The sequence below is a fragment of the Trichosurus vulpecula genome, chromosome 6, assembly GCF_011100635.1.
Source record: "Trichosurus vulpecula isolate mTriVul1 chromosome 6, mTriVul1.pri, whole genome shotgun sequence".
Classification (NCBI taxonomy): domain Eukaryota; kingdom Metazoa; phylum Chordata; class Mammalia; order Diprotodontia; family Phalangeridae; genus Trichosurus; species Trichosurus vulpecula.
The window spans coordinates 46258586-46276946 of record NC_050578.1 but is presented as its reverse complement, the minus strand read 5'-3'; the positions used below and the strand labels follow the sequence as shown (position 1 = coordinate 46276946).

The 18361-nt window shown below is 39.7% G+C and overlaps 1 protein-coding gene across 2 annotated transcripts in view; it reads left to right on the top strand.

The window, feature by feature from the left end:
• LOC118853422 (glutamyl aminopeptidase) overlaps positions 1 to 18361 on the top strand; it is a 126254-nt gene that overhangs the window by 43327 nt on the left and 64566 nt on the right. For both annotated transcript variants that reach the window (XM_036763508.1, XM_036763507.1), the window contains exons 4-5: positions 12459 to 12579; positions 18201 to 18355. In XM_036763508.1, the coding sequence (XP_036619403.1) occupies positions 12459 to 12579; positions 18201 to 18355 (276 nt within the window). The remainder of the gene's footprint in view (positions 1 to 12458; positions 12580 to 18200; positions 18356 to 18361) is intronic.

The window sequence follows — 18361 nt, the reverse complement described above, 5'->3', positions numbered from 1 at the left end:
AAAAATGATGTTTTAAAGGGCCATTGTAATATTTGTGTAAATTCACACAAGGGAAATTAAGCTACTAAGATGACAAGCAGAACTGTTTTGAAATGAAAGTATGGAATTATATTTAAAGCAAATGGTATGATGTAGAATTCATGGTTTATATGAAACTATGTTCTATTTTTGCATGTTTTTATGTATAGAAATTTCTCTTTGGGGTTGAAACTTAGTAATAAATAAAAACAATTCTAATTAAAAAAAAAAAGCAAAATTGGCCAAATGGAAAAAGAGGCACAAAACTTAACTAAAGAAGAGAACTCTTTAAAAAATAGAATTGGCCAAATGGGAAAGGAGGTACAAAAGCTCACTGAAGAAAATAATTCCTTCAGCATTAGAATTGAACAAGTGGAAGCTAATGACTGTATGAACATCAAGAAACAACAAAACCAAACCAAAAGAATGAAAAAAGTAGAATGCAATGTGAAATAGCTCATTGGAAAAAAAAAAACTGACCTGGAAAATAGATCCAGGAGAGTTAATCTAAGAATTATTGGACTTCTTGAAAGCCATGATAAAAAAAAGAGTCTAGACATCATCTTTCAGGAAATTATCAAGGAAAACGCTTGATATTCTAGAAACAGAGGGTAAGTTGGAAATTGAAAGTATTTACTGATTACCTCCTGAAAGAGATCTCAAAATGAAAACTCCCAGGAATACTATTGCCAAAATCCAGATCTCCCAAATCAAGGGGAAAATATCACAAGCAGCCAGAAAGAAATAATTCAAGTATCATGGAGCCACAGTCAAGATAACACAGGATTTAGGAGCTTCTATATTAAAGGATTGGAAGACTTGGAATATGATATTCCAGAAGGCAAATAAGCTAGGGTTACAACCAAGAATCACCTACCCAACAAAACTGAGGGTAATCCTTCAGGAGAACAATGAATATTCAATGAAATAGAGGACTTTCAAGCATTCTTGATGAAAAGACCAGAGCTGTCTAGAAAATTTGACTTGCAAATACAAGACTCAAGAAAAGCATAAAGCAGTAAACAGAAAGGGGAAATCATAAGGGACTTAATAAGGTTAAACTGTTTACATTCCTACATGGAAAGATGATACTTCTAACTCATAGAAACTTTCTCATTATTAGGGCAGTTAGAAGGGATATATGTATGTATGTATGTATGTATGTATGTATGTATCTATCTATCTATATAGACAGAGGGCACAAGTGTGAGTTGAATATGATGGGATGATATCTAAAAAAATAAAATTAAGGGGTGATAAAGAGGAGTGCACTGGGAGAAAGGGAAAGGGAGAGGTAGAATGGGGTAAATTATCTGACATAAAAGAGGTGAGAAAGCTTTTACAGTGGAGGGGAAGATGGGAGGAGGTATTGGAGAACACTTGAACCTTACTCCCATCAGAATTGGCTCAAAGAGGGAATAACATACATACTCAATTGGGTATAGAAAAACATCTTACCCTATAGGGAAGCAGGAGGGGAAGGGGATCAAAGAAGGGGGGGGCTCATAGAAAAGAGGGCAGATTGGGGGAGGCAGTAGTAAGAAGCAAAACACTTTTGAGGAGGTATAAGGTGAAAGGAGAGAGTGGAATAAATGAGGAGGTAATAGGATGGAGGGAATCACAACTGCGAAAAAAAAATTTTAAGCAAATTTCTCTGATAAAGACCTCATCTTTCAAATATGTAGAGAAATAAGTAAAATTTACATAAATAAGAACCATCTTCCAATTGATAGATGATTTTAAAAAATGAAGTTGGTTTTTAGATGAAGTAATCAAAGCTTTCTATAGCAATATTAAAAAATGTTCCAAATCACTATTGATTAGATGAACGTAAATTAAAACAGTTCTGAGGTACTACCTCACACTTATTAGATTGGCTAATAGGACAGAAAAGACAAATGGCAAATGTTGGAGGGAATGCAGGAAAATTGGGACACTGAGTGGAGTTGTGAACTGATTCAACCATTGTGCCCAAAAGCCTATAAAACCATGGATACCCTTTGCCCCAACAATACTATTACTAGGTCTGTATCCTAAAAGAAATAAAACAAAAAAAAAATGAAAAAGACCTATATGTACAAAAATATTTATAGCAGCTCTTTTCTGATCGCAGAGAATTGGAAATTGAGAGGATGCCTAACATTTGGGGAATAGCTGAACAAATTGTGGTATATGATTATGAAGAATATTATTGTGCCATAAGAAATGATGAGCTAGATGCTCTCAGAAAAACCTAGAAAGACTGACATGAACTAATGCAAAGTGAAATGAATAGAGCCAGACCATTGTACACAGTGGCAATATTGTGAGATGATCAGCTCTGAATGACTTAGCTATTCTCAGCAGTACAATGATCTAAGTCAACTCTGAAGGACTTATGATAAAAAAAATGCTATCTATGCCCAGAGAAAGAACTGATGGAATCTCCATATGGATCAAAGCATACTTTTAAAAACTTTCTTTATTTTTTGGGGGTGTTAATTTTGGTCTATGTTTTCTTTCAAAACAGGAATAATGTGGAAATATGTTTTGCATGACTACACATGCATAATCTATATAATCTATAATTGCTTGCCTTCTCAATGAGGGGAGTAGGCAGAGAGGAAAAGAATGTGGAACTCGATTTTAAAAATGAATGTTGAAAATTATTTTTGCATGTAATTTGGGAAAAATAAAAGACTAAGGTAAAAAGAAAAAACAAATCAGAACAAATCCTGATTTGCCAAGACTAAGACACAGGCAGAAGCTGAGACTGTTTTACTCCAAACATCATTAGCTATGTAACCTTGGACAAATCCACTCCCCTCTCTGAGCCTAAATTTTCTCAATGGTAAAATGACAAAGTTGGACTAGTCACTGGATGATCTATTCTATACATTCTTCTCTTTACTGGATTTTTGTGCCTCTTTTACCATTTGGTCCATTCTTTTTTTTTTAAATTTATTTATTTACCATATTTAGTTTTCAGCATTGATTTTCACAAGACTTTGAATTACAAATTTTCTCCCCATTTCTACCCTCCCCCCACTCCAAGATGGCTTATATTCTGGTTGCCCTGTTCCCCAGTCAGCCCTCCCCTCTGTCACCCCACTCCCCTCCCACCCCCTTTTCCCTTCCTTTCTTGTAGGGCAAGATAAGTTTCTGCGCCCCATTGCCTGTGTATCTTATTTTCTAGTTGCATGTAAAAACATTTTTTTTGTTTTTGAACATCTGTTTTTAAAACTTTGAGTTCCAAATTCTCTCCCCTCTTCCCTTCCCACCCACCCTCCCTAAGAAGTCAAGCAATTCAACATAGGCCACATGTGTATCATTATGTATAACCCTTCCACAATACTCATGTTGTGAAAGACTTACTATATTTTGCTCCTTCCCAACTCATCCCCCTTTATTAAATTTTCTCCCTTGACCCTGTCCCCTTTCAAAAGTGTTTGTTTTTGACTACCTCCACCCCCATCAGCCCTCCCCTCCATCATCCCCCCCATTTTTTTTTTATCTTCTTCCCTCTTCTTTCCTGTGGGGTAAGATTCCCAATTGGGTATGTATGGTATTCCCTCCTTAGGCCAAATCTGATGAGAGCAATGTTCACTCATTCCCCCCTCACCTGCCCTCTCCCCTCCTCCCACAGAACTGCTTCCTCTTACCACCTTTGTGAGAGATAATCCACCCCATTCTATCTATCCTTATCTCCCTCTCTAAGTATGTTCCTCTCTCATCCCTTAATTTGATTTTATTTCTTTTAGATATCTTCCCTTCATCTTCAACTCACCCTGTGTCCACTCTCTCTCTCTCTCTCCATATACACACACACACACATATGTATGTATATATATATATATACACACACACACACACAAACATACACATAGATATATACATACATACATATTCACCCATATATATACATAAACATATATGTATGCATATTCCCTTCAGCTACCCTAAAACTGAGGTCTCATGAATCATACTTGTCATCTTTCCACGTAGGAGTGTCAACAAAACCATTCACCTTTAGTAAGTCCCTTGCAATTTCTTTTTCTTGTTCCTTTTCTTGATTACCTTTTCATGCTTCTCTTGATTCTTGTGTTTGAAAGTCAAATTTTCTATTCAGTTCTGGTCTTTTCACTGAGAAAGCTTGAAAGTCCTCTATTTTATTGAAAATCCGTATTTTGCCTTGGAGCATGATACTCAGTTTTGCTGGGTAGGTGATTCTAGGTTTTAATCCTAGCTCCATTGACCTCTGGAATATCGTATTCCAAGCCCTTCGATCTCTTAATGTAGAGCCTGCCAGATCTTAGGTTATTCTGATTGGGTTTCCACAATACTCAAATTGTTTCTTTCTGGCTGCTTGCAGTATTTTCTCCTTGATCTGGGAGCTCTGGAATTTGGCAACAATGTTCTTACGAGTTTTCTTTTTGGGATCTTTTTGAAGAGGCAATCCGTGGATTCTTTCAATTTCTATTTTACCCTCTGACTCTAGAATATCAGGGAAGTTCTCCTTGATAATTTCTTGAAAGTTGATATCTAGGCTCTTTTTTTGATCATGGCTTTCAGGTAGTCCAATAATTTTTAAATTCTCTCTCCTGGATCTATTTTCCAGGTCAGTGGTTTTTCCAATGAGATATTTCACATTGTCTTCTATTTTTTCATACCTTTGGTTCTGTTTTATAATATCTTGATTTCTCATAAGGTCACTAGCTTCCACTTGCTCCAATCTAATTTTTAAAGTAGTATTTTCTTCAGTGGTCTTTTGGACCTCCTTTTCCATTTGGCTAATTCTGCCTTTCAAGGCATTCTTCTCCTCATTGGCTTTTTGGAGCTCTTTTGCCATTTGAGTTAGTCTATTTTTTAAGGTGTTGTTTTCTTCAGTGTATTTTTCAGTATTTTTTGGGTCTCCTTTAGCAAGTCATTGATTTGTTTTTCATGGTTTTCTCGCATCCTTCTCATTTCTCTTCCCAATTTTTCCTCTACTTCTCTAACCTGCTTTTCCAAATCCTTTTTGAGCTCTTCTGTGACCTGAGACCAGTTCATGTTTTTCTTGGAGGCTTTTGGTGTAGGCTCTTGCACTTTATTGACTTCTTTAGGCTGTATGTTTTGGTCTTCTTTGTCAGCAAAGAAAGAATCCAAAGTCTGAGACTGAATCTGGGTGCGTTTTCGCTGCCTGGCCATATTCCCAGCCAACTAACTTGACCTTTGAGTTTTTCAGTGGGGTATGACTGCTTGTAGACTAGAGAGTTCTATGTTCCACGTTTGGGAGGGAGGTGCCGGCTCTGCCACACCAGCACTGCTACTTCCCCAACCCGCAACCCGGACTGGGCTTAGATCTTTAGCATGCTGTGCACTCCTGCTCTGATCCACCACTTAATTCCTCCCACCAGGTGGGCCTGGGACCGGAAGCAACAACAGCTTTGGCTGCCCCACCTCCGCTGCCCCGGGGGCTGGAAGCTGAACCTCGAACTCCTTCCACTCCCGCAGCTTTTCCCACTAACCTTCTCAGCAGTCTTTGGTGTTTGTGGGTTGAGAAGTCTGGTAACTGTCGCAGCTCACTGCTCACTGATTCAGGGCGCTAGGGCATGCTCTGCCCAGTTGCTGGTCTGGTTGGTCCACGCCGCTCAGGCTGGGCTCTGCTCCACTCCGTTCCCAGCTCCCAGCTCCCAGCTCCGTGTGGGATAGACCTCACCCAGAGACCATCCAGGCTGTCCTGGGCTGGAGCCCTGCTTCCCTCTGCTGTTTTGTGGGTTCTGCCATTCTAGGATTGGTTCAGAGCCATTTTTTATAGGTTTTTGGAGGGACTGAGTACGGAGCTCATGCTAGTCCCTGCTTACCAGCCGCCATCTTTCATTCTTTTTTTTAAGGTGTTATTTGCTTCAGTATTTTTTTGTGCCTTCTTTACCAAGCTGTTGACTCTTTTTTCATGATTTTCATGCATCGCTCTCATTTCTCTTCCCATTTTTCTCTTTAGTTCTCTTACTTGATTTTTAAAATCCCTTTTGAGCTGTTCCATGGTCTGAGATGAATTCATATTTTTCTTTGAGGCTTTGGATGTAGGAATTTTGACCTTGTTGTCTTCTGGGTGTCTGTTTGGATCTTCCTTGTTGCTGTAGTAACTTTCTATAGTCAGAATTTTTTTTCTGTTGTTTGCTCATTTTCCAGCCTACTTCTTGACTTAACTCTATGCTTAAGTGGGTCTCTACCTCTAGGGTTGAGGACACACTGTCCCAAGCTTCAGATTTTTTGTGCAGCTGTTTTCAGAGGTAATTCTTGGGATCTGTAAGTTTTTAGCTCTTCCAAGGTGGTATGATCTAGGGAGAAGTGTGTTTACTACTTTCCTGTGCTGTACACTGGTTTGTGAGAGACCACATGCATTCTTTTTCACCCTGAAACTATGACCAGGGTCCCAGCTCCCTTGTGGCTGGAAACTCTGCTGTGCTAATACTCCTCCTCACACTGGCACTAAGACCCAGGACTGTAACCTAGATCCAAGTATAAGCAATGTAACAGAGTCCTGCCCCTGGTGCCAGCAAAGGGAACCCTGTAAATCTCCTTCTGACCCATTGTCCAAACCCCTTACCATCTGTGGGTTGAGAGGTTTGGAACCACTACTGCTACCACTGATTCATTCACCCCCAGGCCTGCTGCTCAGTTGCTGTGGCCTGGTCTGTGCTAGGTCATGTTCTTCTGTCACCCTGATTCAACAGACCTTCCCTGCTGACCTTCTAAGTTTTCTTGGGCTGGAAAATTCGTTCCATATTTTTATGGGTTCTGCCACTCTAGAATTTGTGCAGAGTCATTATTTAAAGACATTTGGAGGTGTTGGGGGGAGAGCTCAGATGAGTCCCTGCCTTTATTCCACCATCTTGTCTCTGCCTTAGGTATATTGTTTTAAGAGCCTCTGGGGCATGGGGGCCTAACAATTTGGGAGAAATTAGGAGACTGTTCTTGAACAAGATGGGGGATTTGAATCACAAGCAGAAGAATTCACATTTTATCCTAAAGGAAATAGACTGAAGTTTCTTGAGTGGGGTGACACAGCCAGACAGCTAATTTAAGAATATCACTTTGGCAGCTGTGTAGAAGATGGCTTGCAATGGGGAGAGACTGTGCAGGGGGTCAATTAGATGCCACTGCAATGGTCCCGATGAGAGGTTATGAGAGTTTGAACTAGGTCAATGAGTTTGAGTGCAGATAGGTGGATGCATGTGAGAAACATCATGGATGTAGAATTGGTAGGGATTGTCTTTTGGTTCTTTTTGTGTCTCCAGTGCTTGGCACAATGCCTTAAGTAATTAATGCCTTAACAATAGCACTTAATAGGTGTTTATTGATTAATAATTCTTAGCAGCGTAACACTTATATAATACTTGTTATGTGTCAGGTGCTTTACAAATATTATCTCATTTGATTCACATAATAACCATGTGAGGTAGTGTAGCAACAATTTGGCTAGCAACTGCTGTTGAGGTGTAAGACCCAAAAAGACCAGCAACAAGACCTGCCAGCACAGGTTTTTTTGATCTGTTTTACTAAGGAAAGCAACGTCAAGGGGTTAACAATCTTACTGTAATCCAACATACAAATATCATTCACTTAGCTCAGGAGGAAAAGCCAGCAACCTGAACTTCAGAGCAAATGCAAACAAATTACAAACATACATGATATAAACAGACCAGACTACAATTCATAGTTACCAGGAAAGCATCAGCATCTGGGTTTGCGAGCTGGGGGCTCTTAACGACAGCTGTCCAGAGTCTCCACATCAACACTCCTCCACGAGTGAGAGCCCCAGACAAAATGCTAACCTTTGAGCTTTTATACTCTGTTCCTGGGCCCAAAGGATTCACACCTAATCAGTAAAAGGGTGTGGGCTTGGGATTTAGCACCTAGTTAGCAAAAGGGTGTGGGCCTGGGGTTTAGTACCTAGTCAGCAAAAGGTTGTGGGCCTGAGGTTTTGCACCTAGTAGGGCTTAAACAAAGGCATGTGATTACTTTAGTATCCCCTAAGAGAAAAGAGCAAAAAAGTCCCACCCTAATTAATATGACAGGTAGGTGCTATTATTATCACCATAGATGATGAACCTGAGGCAGACCTTTTCAGTGATTTGCTTAGTTAGAGGTCAGATTTGAACTCAGGTCTTCCTGATTCCATGTCTGATGCTCTATCCACTGCACCATGTTGATGTCAATTTATCTGAGTGACTGGAAGAATGATAGTGCCTGTCATCAGAAATAAAAATGTTAGAAGAAGGTGGGTTTATGGAGAAAGATTACAAATTCCATTTCATGCACGTCGAGTTAGAGTTCTATGGGAGTACAGATAGAACCATCCAGGAGGCATTGAAGATGAAGATGGTACATGTAGTGTTACTGTGTGATAAGACTTGGCAGCTGAGGCAGTGCCAGGTAATGGAGGACCTTAAGTGTCAATCTGTCTGGGTAGACAGAAGGGAGTCGCTGGAGGTCATGAAGGGAAGTGAGTTGGGTCTTAAAAGGCGGAAAGTAAGAGTCTCAGCACATCATAGAAGGGCACTTGAATAGAACGGTCTATCCAGAAGCCAAGAACATCACGGCTAGGAGGTTTGCCTGGACAAAGGACATTGTAATTTAAGTCGAACAGTGTATAAATGAACACATTTGCACTCCAGTGAATGTTTTAATGTCTAAAGCTTGAGATTCCAAATGTTCTGCTGCTAAATGAATATAGGCAGAACTTGGATTTCCACATGAAAGATACTGTGATGGCACTGTGGATAAAAAGTATGTTTGGCTTCTAAAAAGTATGCAGATAGCAATTATTATAAAAAGGTATGGCTTAGCTAGAGATGTTATATATTTAGTAGGCTATAATCGCATAGCCTGCGGAGGGGGGTGGGGTGGGGCTGGCTCAGCCAATTACAGAAGTGGTCATTAAAATCAATCAGAAGGTGTTTCAAAATGCAGGAGCAGAAGGGGCTTGTGTCTGGAGAAAGCTCCAAGTCAACAGAGTGAAAAATGACCTGGTAGATAGTTTTACTGAGTGGATCTGCTAACGGAAACGCACCAGCTATCTACTACGAGCACTAGGGGTAGCTAGCACTGATATAGCACTTTAAGGTTTGCAAAGTGCCTTACAAATGTTTTTTCATTTGGTGCTCCCAATAACCCTGGAACATAGGGGATATTATCATTCCCATTTTACAGATGCAGGCAGCAGTCATGCAACCAATAAGCATCTGAGACAGAATTAGAAGTCTTTCTGACTCCAGGCTCAGTACTCTGTATCACTTAACTGCCTAAGAAAAGGAAGCCTAAATTCCACCATCTTGAGAAGAACCACCTGTATCCAAGGGGAGGGAGAAAATAGTAGTAAGAAAGGCAACAGGAGTAAGGCTAGTAGAAGTAAATCTACTATTGATAATAGCAACACAATGATAATAAAAGCTAACATTTATATGACCCTTTAAGGTTTGCAAAGAGCTTTACATGCATTTTCTCTGACGATTCCAATTAAACTCCAGCTCCAGTTACCAACTGATATCGACATGATATATTGATTTTGACCCCACTGCCACTCTGACTCTTTGTTCTATATTTCCCATCCCATTAAAGCAAATAGCTTCTCCCTTGACCACTTCCTGTCCTTCCCACAAATCCCACCCACCCAGCCACAAAGCCTTTCATGGCAAAGATGTGAAATATTCAACTGAGCTGGGCCTTTAAGAGAACTTCCAGTAGGAGGATATTGTAAAGAAAATGGATGAGGTGCTCTGCACCCATTCAAGATGAGCATGCCTGTTTAGCATAGGAGGCCAGAGTCATGGCATTAAGCCCCTATAGAATAGTTATCTTTGCTTTGTTTGCAAAATACAAAGTGCTGCTCTAATTCTGCCGAGTCATTGGGAAATCACATGCCCTCATTCACAAGGAGGCCTTGGTGAGAGAGCGTGTAGGGATAAGCACAAAGCTGTATCACCACTATGGGAAAAATAGCTCACAGAATGATGCTCTGATGATGTCAGTAGTGTTCTCTTCGAATAGGAAGAACAGCAAGTTTTTACATACACAGTTAAAGAAGAATAGAGGAAAATATTCAGTTTCCTGGCAGTTTAGGAATGGAAAACCAACCAAGATAATTTAAGGGAAACTATTTTTAGCAGTGCTAAAAAGTTAATGGAGCATCCCAGGATACTTCGCTTATTTCCAGAAAGGGTGACGCTGAGGGAAAGCAGCTTAAGATACATACCTAGCATGACAACTAAATTTAACAATGCACATTTGGGAGCATAAAGGGGAAAATTCCAAGGTTTAATAAGTGTGGTGTCAAAGGCCTAGCTACAAAGTTTATAACCATTGTTTGAAGAATGACTAAGAAATTTGTTGTGTATGAATTATTATAGTATTACCATGCTGTAAAAAATAACGGATATAACGAATGTCATGAATCACAAGAAGACCTATATGAACTCATGCAGAATGTAAGAATTAGATGACTACACCCATATAAAGAGAAACAGCAATGATTATGACAACACCAGCAAAACCCAAACAGAACTTAATGCTTCATAATTTTAATCACCAATGTTGGTCCCAAGGAAGAGAAATGGGAAGGAACTTCCCCACATTGCTTTACAGAGATGGAGGATTCTGGGTGTGGAAAACTGTATATATTATCAGGCATTTTCTATGTTTTGGTTTGTTTTGATGAATTGTCCTTTTTCCTTTTTTTTGTTTTTTCATTTGTTATAAGGATGGGGATGGGGAAGAATATATGGGGAAATGTAGGCCATATGAAAACAAGATATTAATAAAATATACTTTAAGGTCTGCATCCTAAGCTACTGCAAAGCAAAATATGCTTTTTCTTCTATTTTTTGCCTGATTTGTCTGAGCTGATTATCCAAATGGACTTTTAACCATCAGATCACTGTAAAGTTTGCAAAGTGCTTTATATAAGATAACTGGTATTGTGACACCCCTGTGAGGGTGTTATAATAGGAGCTATTATTATCCCCATTTTACCGATGAAGGAACTGAGGCAGATAGAGGTAAATGACTTGCTCAGGGTCACACAGCTTATAAGTGTTGAGGCTGGATTTGAACTCAGGTCTTCTGATTCCAAGCCCAGGGTTCTGTGTACTATATCATTTTAGAGCTTGTAAGGAGCCTTACAAGACATCTCATCCATCCTGCTTATTTTACACGAGGAAGGTAAAGCCCATGGAGGTGATCACATTGCCAGTATATTTTGCAAAGCAAGGCTCTTCACCAACATCCTCATTCCAAATCTGGCACTAGGCTGTCAGTGGAAATTGTAGCATTGCAGTGCTTGGAGTGGTAGATGTTTATGCTACCATATCAGGAAATTCAATTACTTTCAATTATCCACCATGTTATCCACCAAATGGAAGACAGGTTATTTGAAGAGTTTTATTGTTATATTTGCATACTCTGTAACACCTAAATCCCCTGTGACATATTCTATGTTCCCAGAGTGCCTACATGCAGTCTGCTCAGCTTGGTTCTCAATAGCATCCACAGAGCACTATATTAAAGCATGTGGCTTCATCCTTTTGAGGCAGGAGTGGCCTGAAGGGTGTGGTCTGAAAGTGGGAATTATCGAGGGTGCCATTTAGTTAATTAAGGCCACAAGAGCAACCTCATACAGCTTATTCTCAAAGAGGAATTGTTGTTCTTCAGTCATGTTGAACTATTCATGACCCCGTTTGGAGTTTCCTTGGCAAAGATACTGGAGTTGTTTGCCATTTACTTCTCCAGCTCATTTTACAGGTGAAGAAACTATGGCAAACAGGGTTAAATGACTTGCCGAAGGTCACAGAGCTACTAAGTGTCTGAGGCCAGATTTTAACTCAGGAAGTTGAGTCTTCCTGACTCCAGGTCCAGCACTGTCCATTGTGCAACCTAGCTTCCCCACTACACCACCTAGGCATTAGGCCCTGGGAAAACCTGTCTCATTGCATATTAGACACTTTGTAAATGTAATAGTTAAAATACTCAAAATATTATGTTTGGGTAGGACAGTACTCACCAAAACTGCCAAAGGCCATCACCTGGAGAGCTGAAAACAGTACAGCATGCAAATTGTGGTCATGAGCCTATGTAGCTCATTCTTGTTTTTCACCATCTTCACCATCATCATCACTAATGCCATCACCTCTATCACTGTCGCCATCATACTTATGTGTGTGATGTGTCTTCCAGACAAGAAAAAAAAGGGAAATCTATCATTCTCATAAATTCGAAAAAAATCATGTAGTCATACATGATTACATGCATGATTTAACAACACCATCAACAGAATCAACAAATCATGTGGAATCTGGAAGGCCCCTTAAAGATTGTCTCATCTGGTCCCTTCGTTTACAGATGAAGAAACTTCATATGTAGGGCTTTTTTATGTTTTCTTTTTCAAAGTAACAATAACCTTAATATATTTCTTTTTTTATTAGCTCAAAATCTATGTTCAGCCACTTGAAAGACATACAGCCGAATATGCTGCAAACATCACCAAAATTGTATTTGACTATTATGAAGAGTATTTTGCAATGAATTATTCCCTTCCAAAATTAGGTGAGTTTAATTTCATATTTCCTTGTTTTAAAACAGTTTGCTATCATTGAAAATTAATTTTCTTTACTTAGCATAATCATTAATCAATCAATTAACTGACTAGCAAGTATTTGTTTATGGGCATAATATTGCTCTAGGTGCTGGGATATTTTACTAATGGATAATGGATTTATTCCGCACATACTGTGTCTTTACATACTTCTTACATTGCTCTGATTTTCTTTTCTTTTTTCTTAATTGTATTTTATTTTTCCCCAATTACATGTAAAGATAGTATTCAACATTCATTTTTGTAAAATTTTGAGTTCAAATTTTTCTTTCTCCCTCCTTCCCCTCCGCCCTCCCCAAGACAGCAAGCAATCTGACATAGGTTATACATGTACAATCATATTAAACATATGTCCATATTAGTGATGTTGTGAAAGAAGAATCAGAACTAAAAAGAAAAAAAAAACCAAAAAACAGAAAATAGCATGCTTCGATCTGCATTCAGATTCCATGGTTCTTTCTCTGGATGCAGATAGCATTTTTCATCATGAGTCTTTTGGAATTGTCTTAGATCATTGTATTGCTAAAAAGAGCTAGGTCTATCAAAGTTAGTCACTATACGATGTTGTTTTACTGTGTATAATATTCTCCTGGTTCTGCTCACTTCACTCAGCATCAGTTCATATAAATCTTTCCAGGTTTTTCTGAAGTCCACCTGCTCATCATTTCTTATAGCACAATAGTGTTCCATTATATTCATATACCACAACTTGTTCAGCTACTTCCCAATGGATGGGCACCCCCTCAAAGATAATTTAAGTATTAGAATAGATAACCTATAAGACCTTTTTTCAGCTCTAAATCTATGATCATATGATCTCATGGTAGAGACAGTGTGATGCAATGAGGAAAAAAAGACAACATTTAAGTCATTTGACCTCTTTGTTCCTTCCTAAGCTTCCCATTCTGTAAAATGGACAAGGTGATCTCCGAGGTCTCTTCTAGCTCAGAATCAAGGATGTTCTTTATTTCTTTCCATCACTCATCAGGACCAAGTTCTAGTTACTCCAAATCTGAAGTCAAAATGTCATTCTGTCTCATAAATGTTTTTCCATGTTTCTCAGCGTTACACAAACAGAACCATGTGAATTCAAGAAAGTGCTATGTGAGAATGAGACCTGAATGATAATTAGGAAGGGCCCAAAAGCTCCAGCATCAATACAGATATCTGAAGAGGATGAAAGTGAGGATGGCAAGAAGAAAACAACCAGCTTTCTGTTTTTGCACTTACACTAATAGATTCCCTCTGCAGAGTAAAACTCAGGGTAGGTGAGCCACATGTGGCTCAATCTAGCTTCCAAGTGCCAAGTTCCTCTTTGCCAGTGTCATTTCTAGGTTGACTAGCAGTTGTTGTGAGGGAAGAATGAACAGAGACAGCTGTCACCAGAATCTGTAAACTACTAAGCAAAATATGCAAGCCATGATAGAAGAACTTACCAGTTTCAGCTTTGCCCTGCATAATATCCAATTTTCACTCCCTTCTAAAACCTTACAAGTGAAAGGTCTAAAAAAAATGAAAAAGAAATAAATAAGGGCAGCTAGGAGGAGCAGTGAGTAGAGCATGGGCCTGGAGTCAGGAGGAGCTGAGTTCAAATGTGGCCTCAGACACTCAACACACTTACTAGCTGTGTGACCTTGGGCAAGTCACTTAACCCCAATTGCCTTGACTTCCCCCCCCCCAAAAAAAAAAACAAAAGAAAAAAAAACAAATGAAAGGTCTGTTATGGACCTTTTTGTTGTTTAGTTGTTTAGGTCATGTTTGACTCTCTGTGACCCCTTTTGGGGTTTTAGTGGCAAAGACACCAGAGTGGTTTGCCATTTTCTTCTTCTGCTCATTTTACAGATGAGAAAACTGGTGGTTATGGATAAGAATAAAGTGACTTGCCCAGGGTCACACAGCTAGAAAGTGTCGGAGGCCAGATTTGAACTCCGGTCTTCCTGACTCCAAGCCTAGAGCTCTATCCACTGTGCCACCTAGGTACACTAATAATGAACCTTGCTTTAAGCTGAATAGTATTTCTTTCTGTTCTCTGAACAAACATCTAGGATAGACTATAATGGAAACATTCTTTGAGAAAATATTGCATATTCATCACACTCTAAAAATAAAGCATGCTGGAAATAATTATAATAATAAACACAAGAGACCTGAAGTTAGAGGAAGAGAGGAAATAAGCATTTATTAAGTGCTTACTATGTACCAGGTAGGGAGCTAGGTGGCATAGCTGGGGTCAGGAAGACCTGAGTTCAAATCTGGCCTCAGATACTTACTAGCTGTGTGACCCTGGGCAAGTCACTTAACTCTGTTTGCCTCAGTTTCTTCATGTGTAAAATAAGCTGGTGAAGGAAATGGCAAACCACTCCAGTACCAGTGGCAAGAAAACCCTAAAAGGAGTCACAAAGAGTCAGACACAACTGAAAATGACTAACCTACGTATGCTAGGTACTGTGCTATGTTCTTTAAAAATGTTCTCATTTGATGCTCACAAGAACCTTGGGAGGTAGGTACTATTATCATGCTCCTTTTACAGTTAAGGAAACTGAGGCAAACAGAGGTTAAGTGACTTGTCCAGGACAACTAATAAGTATCTGAGGCCTGATCTGAACTCAGATCCCTTCCTGACTCCAGACCCAGCGCTCTATCCACCACATCACCATGCTAAAGATCCATATGCATTGAAATTTAAAGGCATTATATGCCATATTGATCATTTGGGGGTTTCTTCTTTTAGAGGCAGCATGGTATGGTGCATAAGCCCTGGGTTCAAGTCCTGCCTCTGACACTATATTAGGAAGGCAGAATTTATGATTTCAAAGAGAATCTCATATGTGCCTAAAAGGTCCGGAACCGCAGGATATAAGGAATTCTCCAGGCAGAAGGCAGGAGAACTAAAGCATGTATTTACACTCCACAACAACAAGCCCACAAACCAGCGTCCCCATTTTGATATTTTCATCAGAAGCTTCCAGGCCCAATAAGTCCGCCTTACAAGGGTAACCAGGAGGCCACAGAGAAGCGAGATGGTATAAGGCAAAATCGTATACATGCTTCCCCTCTACGGTAAGAAGATTACCCACTAGCCTCTAGTCACCTCTGCTACCGGCAGCTCAGCTTCGGCTGTAGGCGTTTCTGGCTCCAACCGGAAAAGGAAAGGAGGATCTTCAAGCTGTCCTCTCCCCTCTTATAGAGTTTTTGACATCATCAAGCGCCGCCTGAACGACCAGGGGTGATTGGTTCTTGACTTGGCCCCTCCCCCTAGCGTAGACCACGTTAACACACCTCCCCTCAGCCAGCCCCACAACTCATCACACAGGAAGCTCTCCGATCCCTGGCATGGTTGCTGGGCCTCCTGCCCTGGAAGAGCAAGCCCCAGAGTCCAGGGAAGCTCAACGAGGCAAGCTGAGTCATTCAAAGAAAACAAAGTCCATTCTGGCTACAGACACATACTGTGACCATGGGCAAGTGTCTTAACCTCTCAGTGCTCTAGGTAACTCTTGAAAGACTAGACCTTGCTGTAAAGGTGTTGACCTGCAATGGGAAAGGGAGTTTGCTTGTGTTGGAATTCCTTATTCCAATGAGATGAGTGACCTAGGCCCTATCCTTTCTGGTAATCCACACATTTGCCACCAATTGTAGGTACAAAGATAACAAGAAAAGGAAACTTCCTACATTCTGGGAGATTTATTAGATGCAATTGACTTTTAATTATTTTTAACCCCCCTGATTCTTTACTTTAACCAGAAGGAAAATTAGGCTATGACTCATATGGAATGAAAATTCATTAGATTCCATGCTTCTTCTTTGAGTGCATACTAAGTACAAAGAAATGAGTTCATTAAATGGGAAAGCTGCCCTGGGTCAACTAAACTTTGTCTCGGAGCTTTCATGGGTAGCAGAGGTGGGGATAAAATTCAGGATCAGAGATGAGCCTTCACTCTGACCACTGAATTCCATTGTCTCCCATTAACTGATTCAATCAACAAGGGTTGTCTGGAGAAAAGATTGAAATTAGAATCACAGAAGGTTAGAGCTAGCACTCAACCTGAGTGATCTTCTGGTCCAACTCTTCATTTTTCTAATGGTATTGGCAGTCCATTGAGAGGAAGTGTTCCATCCTGGCTAAAAGGCTCCTTCTACAGTCAGGAAAAGTCCTGCTTCTGCTACATAAGAAGTGTGTGACGTTGGGCAAGTCACAAACTTTCATGTTTCAGGCAACTCTCTATAGATGTAAATTAAAGATGACTTAGTTGTGGGATTGTTAGTTAGTTAGTTAGATTGTGGGAACTGTGTCCATACCATTCCTCCACACTGATAAAATAGATCTAGAACAAGAGAAACAGATGTCAGAATACTCAAGTGGAATGGTAAGGCCTTAGAATAATAGGAAACCAAGGTGACAAAGATGAGAAAAGATGGTTTCTTGGGTACAACCGTGTTTCTATGTTAGGGCTTTCTCTTGGGAAAACTTTATCCTCTTGTCCTTGAGAAGACCACAAAGACTGAGATACGCAACGCAAATGAAATCATATCTTGAAAAGTTTCTCAAAATGAAAGGCAGATCTATTGGTAGGGCTGTAGACTGGAGCCATTCTGGAGAACAGTTGGGAACTATGTCCAAAGCGTTATAAAACTCTGCATGCCCTTTGACCCAGAAATACCTGTATTAGGCCTCTACCCCAAGGAGATTAAAGAAAAGGGAAAAGGAGTCATGCACAGAAATGTTTATAGCAGCTCTTTTCGTGGTGGCAAAGAGTTGGAAACTGAGGGGATACCCAATGGCTTAACAAGTTGTGGTATATGAATGTGATAAAATATTATTGTGCTGTAAGAAATGGTGAAGGGGGTGATTTTAGAAAAACCTGGGAAGACTTATATGAACTAATCCACAGTGGAGTGAGCACAACCAGAACAATTTACAAAGTATCAGCAATATTGTAAAATCAGCTGTGAAAGATTTAGTAACCTGGTTGATACATTGATCCGCTACAACATCAGAGGCCTTATGATGTAAAATGCTATCCACCTCTAAAGAGAGGACTGATGGTTTCACAGTGCACAGTGAAGCATATTATTTTCCTTTTCTTTTCCTTGCTTTAATTTTTTTTTGGACCATATGGAAACGTGTCTTGCATGACTTCATATGTATAATGGGTTTTATATTTTTTCCATATGTATAATGGGTATCATATTTCTTGCCTTCTCAATGGGAGTAGGAAGGGTGGAGGGAGAGAGAAAACTTGGAGCTGAAAATAAAAAATAAAATAAAATTTAAAATGGAGGGCAGAAACAAAACCAAACAAAACCATCCTATTCTAGAGAATTTTAACCGCCCACTCTATGGCATTCCTCTCAAACATGTATTAATGTCTCTGTAGCCAATGGGAAGAGTCCTATGGAAATTTTGAATGTAAGGAGACTGAGATGACTGAGAATGACAGATCGATTTTGTCTGACAAATTTAGGAGAATACTTTTGTAAACTCCTCTATAGTCAGTTGGAGAAGAAATATTATGCCCAGACAAAAAAAAATGTGCTTTTCACATGAAAAAACTATGTTTTTTTTACACCGTAGATAAAATAGCCATTCCAGATTTTGGCACTGGTGCTATGGAAAACTGGGGTCTTATCACATACAGAGAAACCAATTTACTTTATGATCCTGAGGAGTCGGCCTCTTCAAACCAACAGAGGGTGGCTGCCGTCATTGCTCATGAACTTGTTCACCAGGTAATG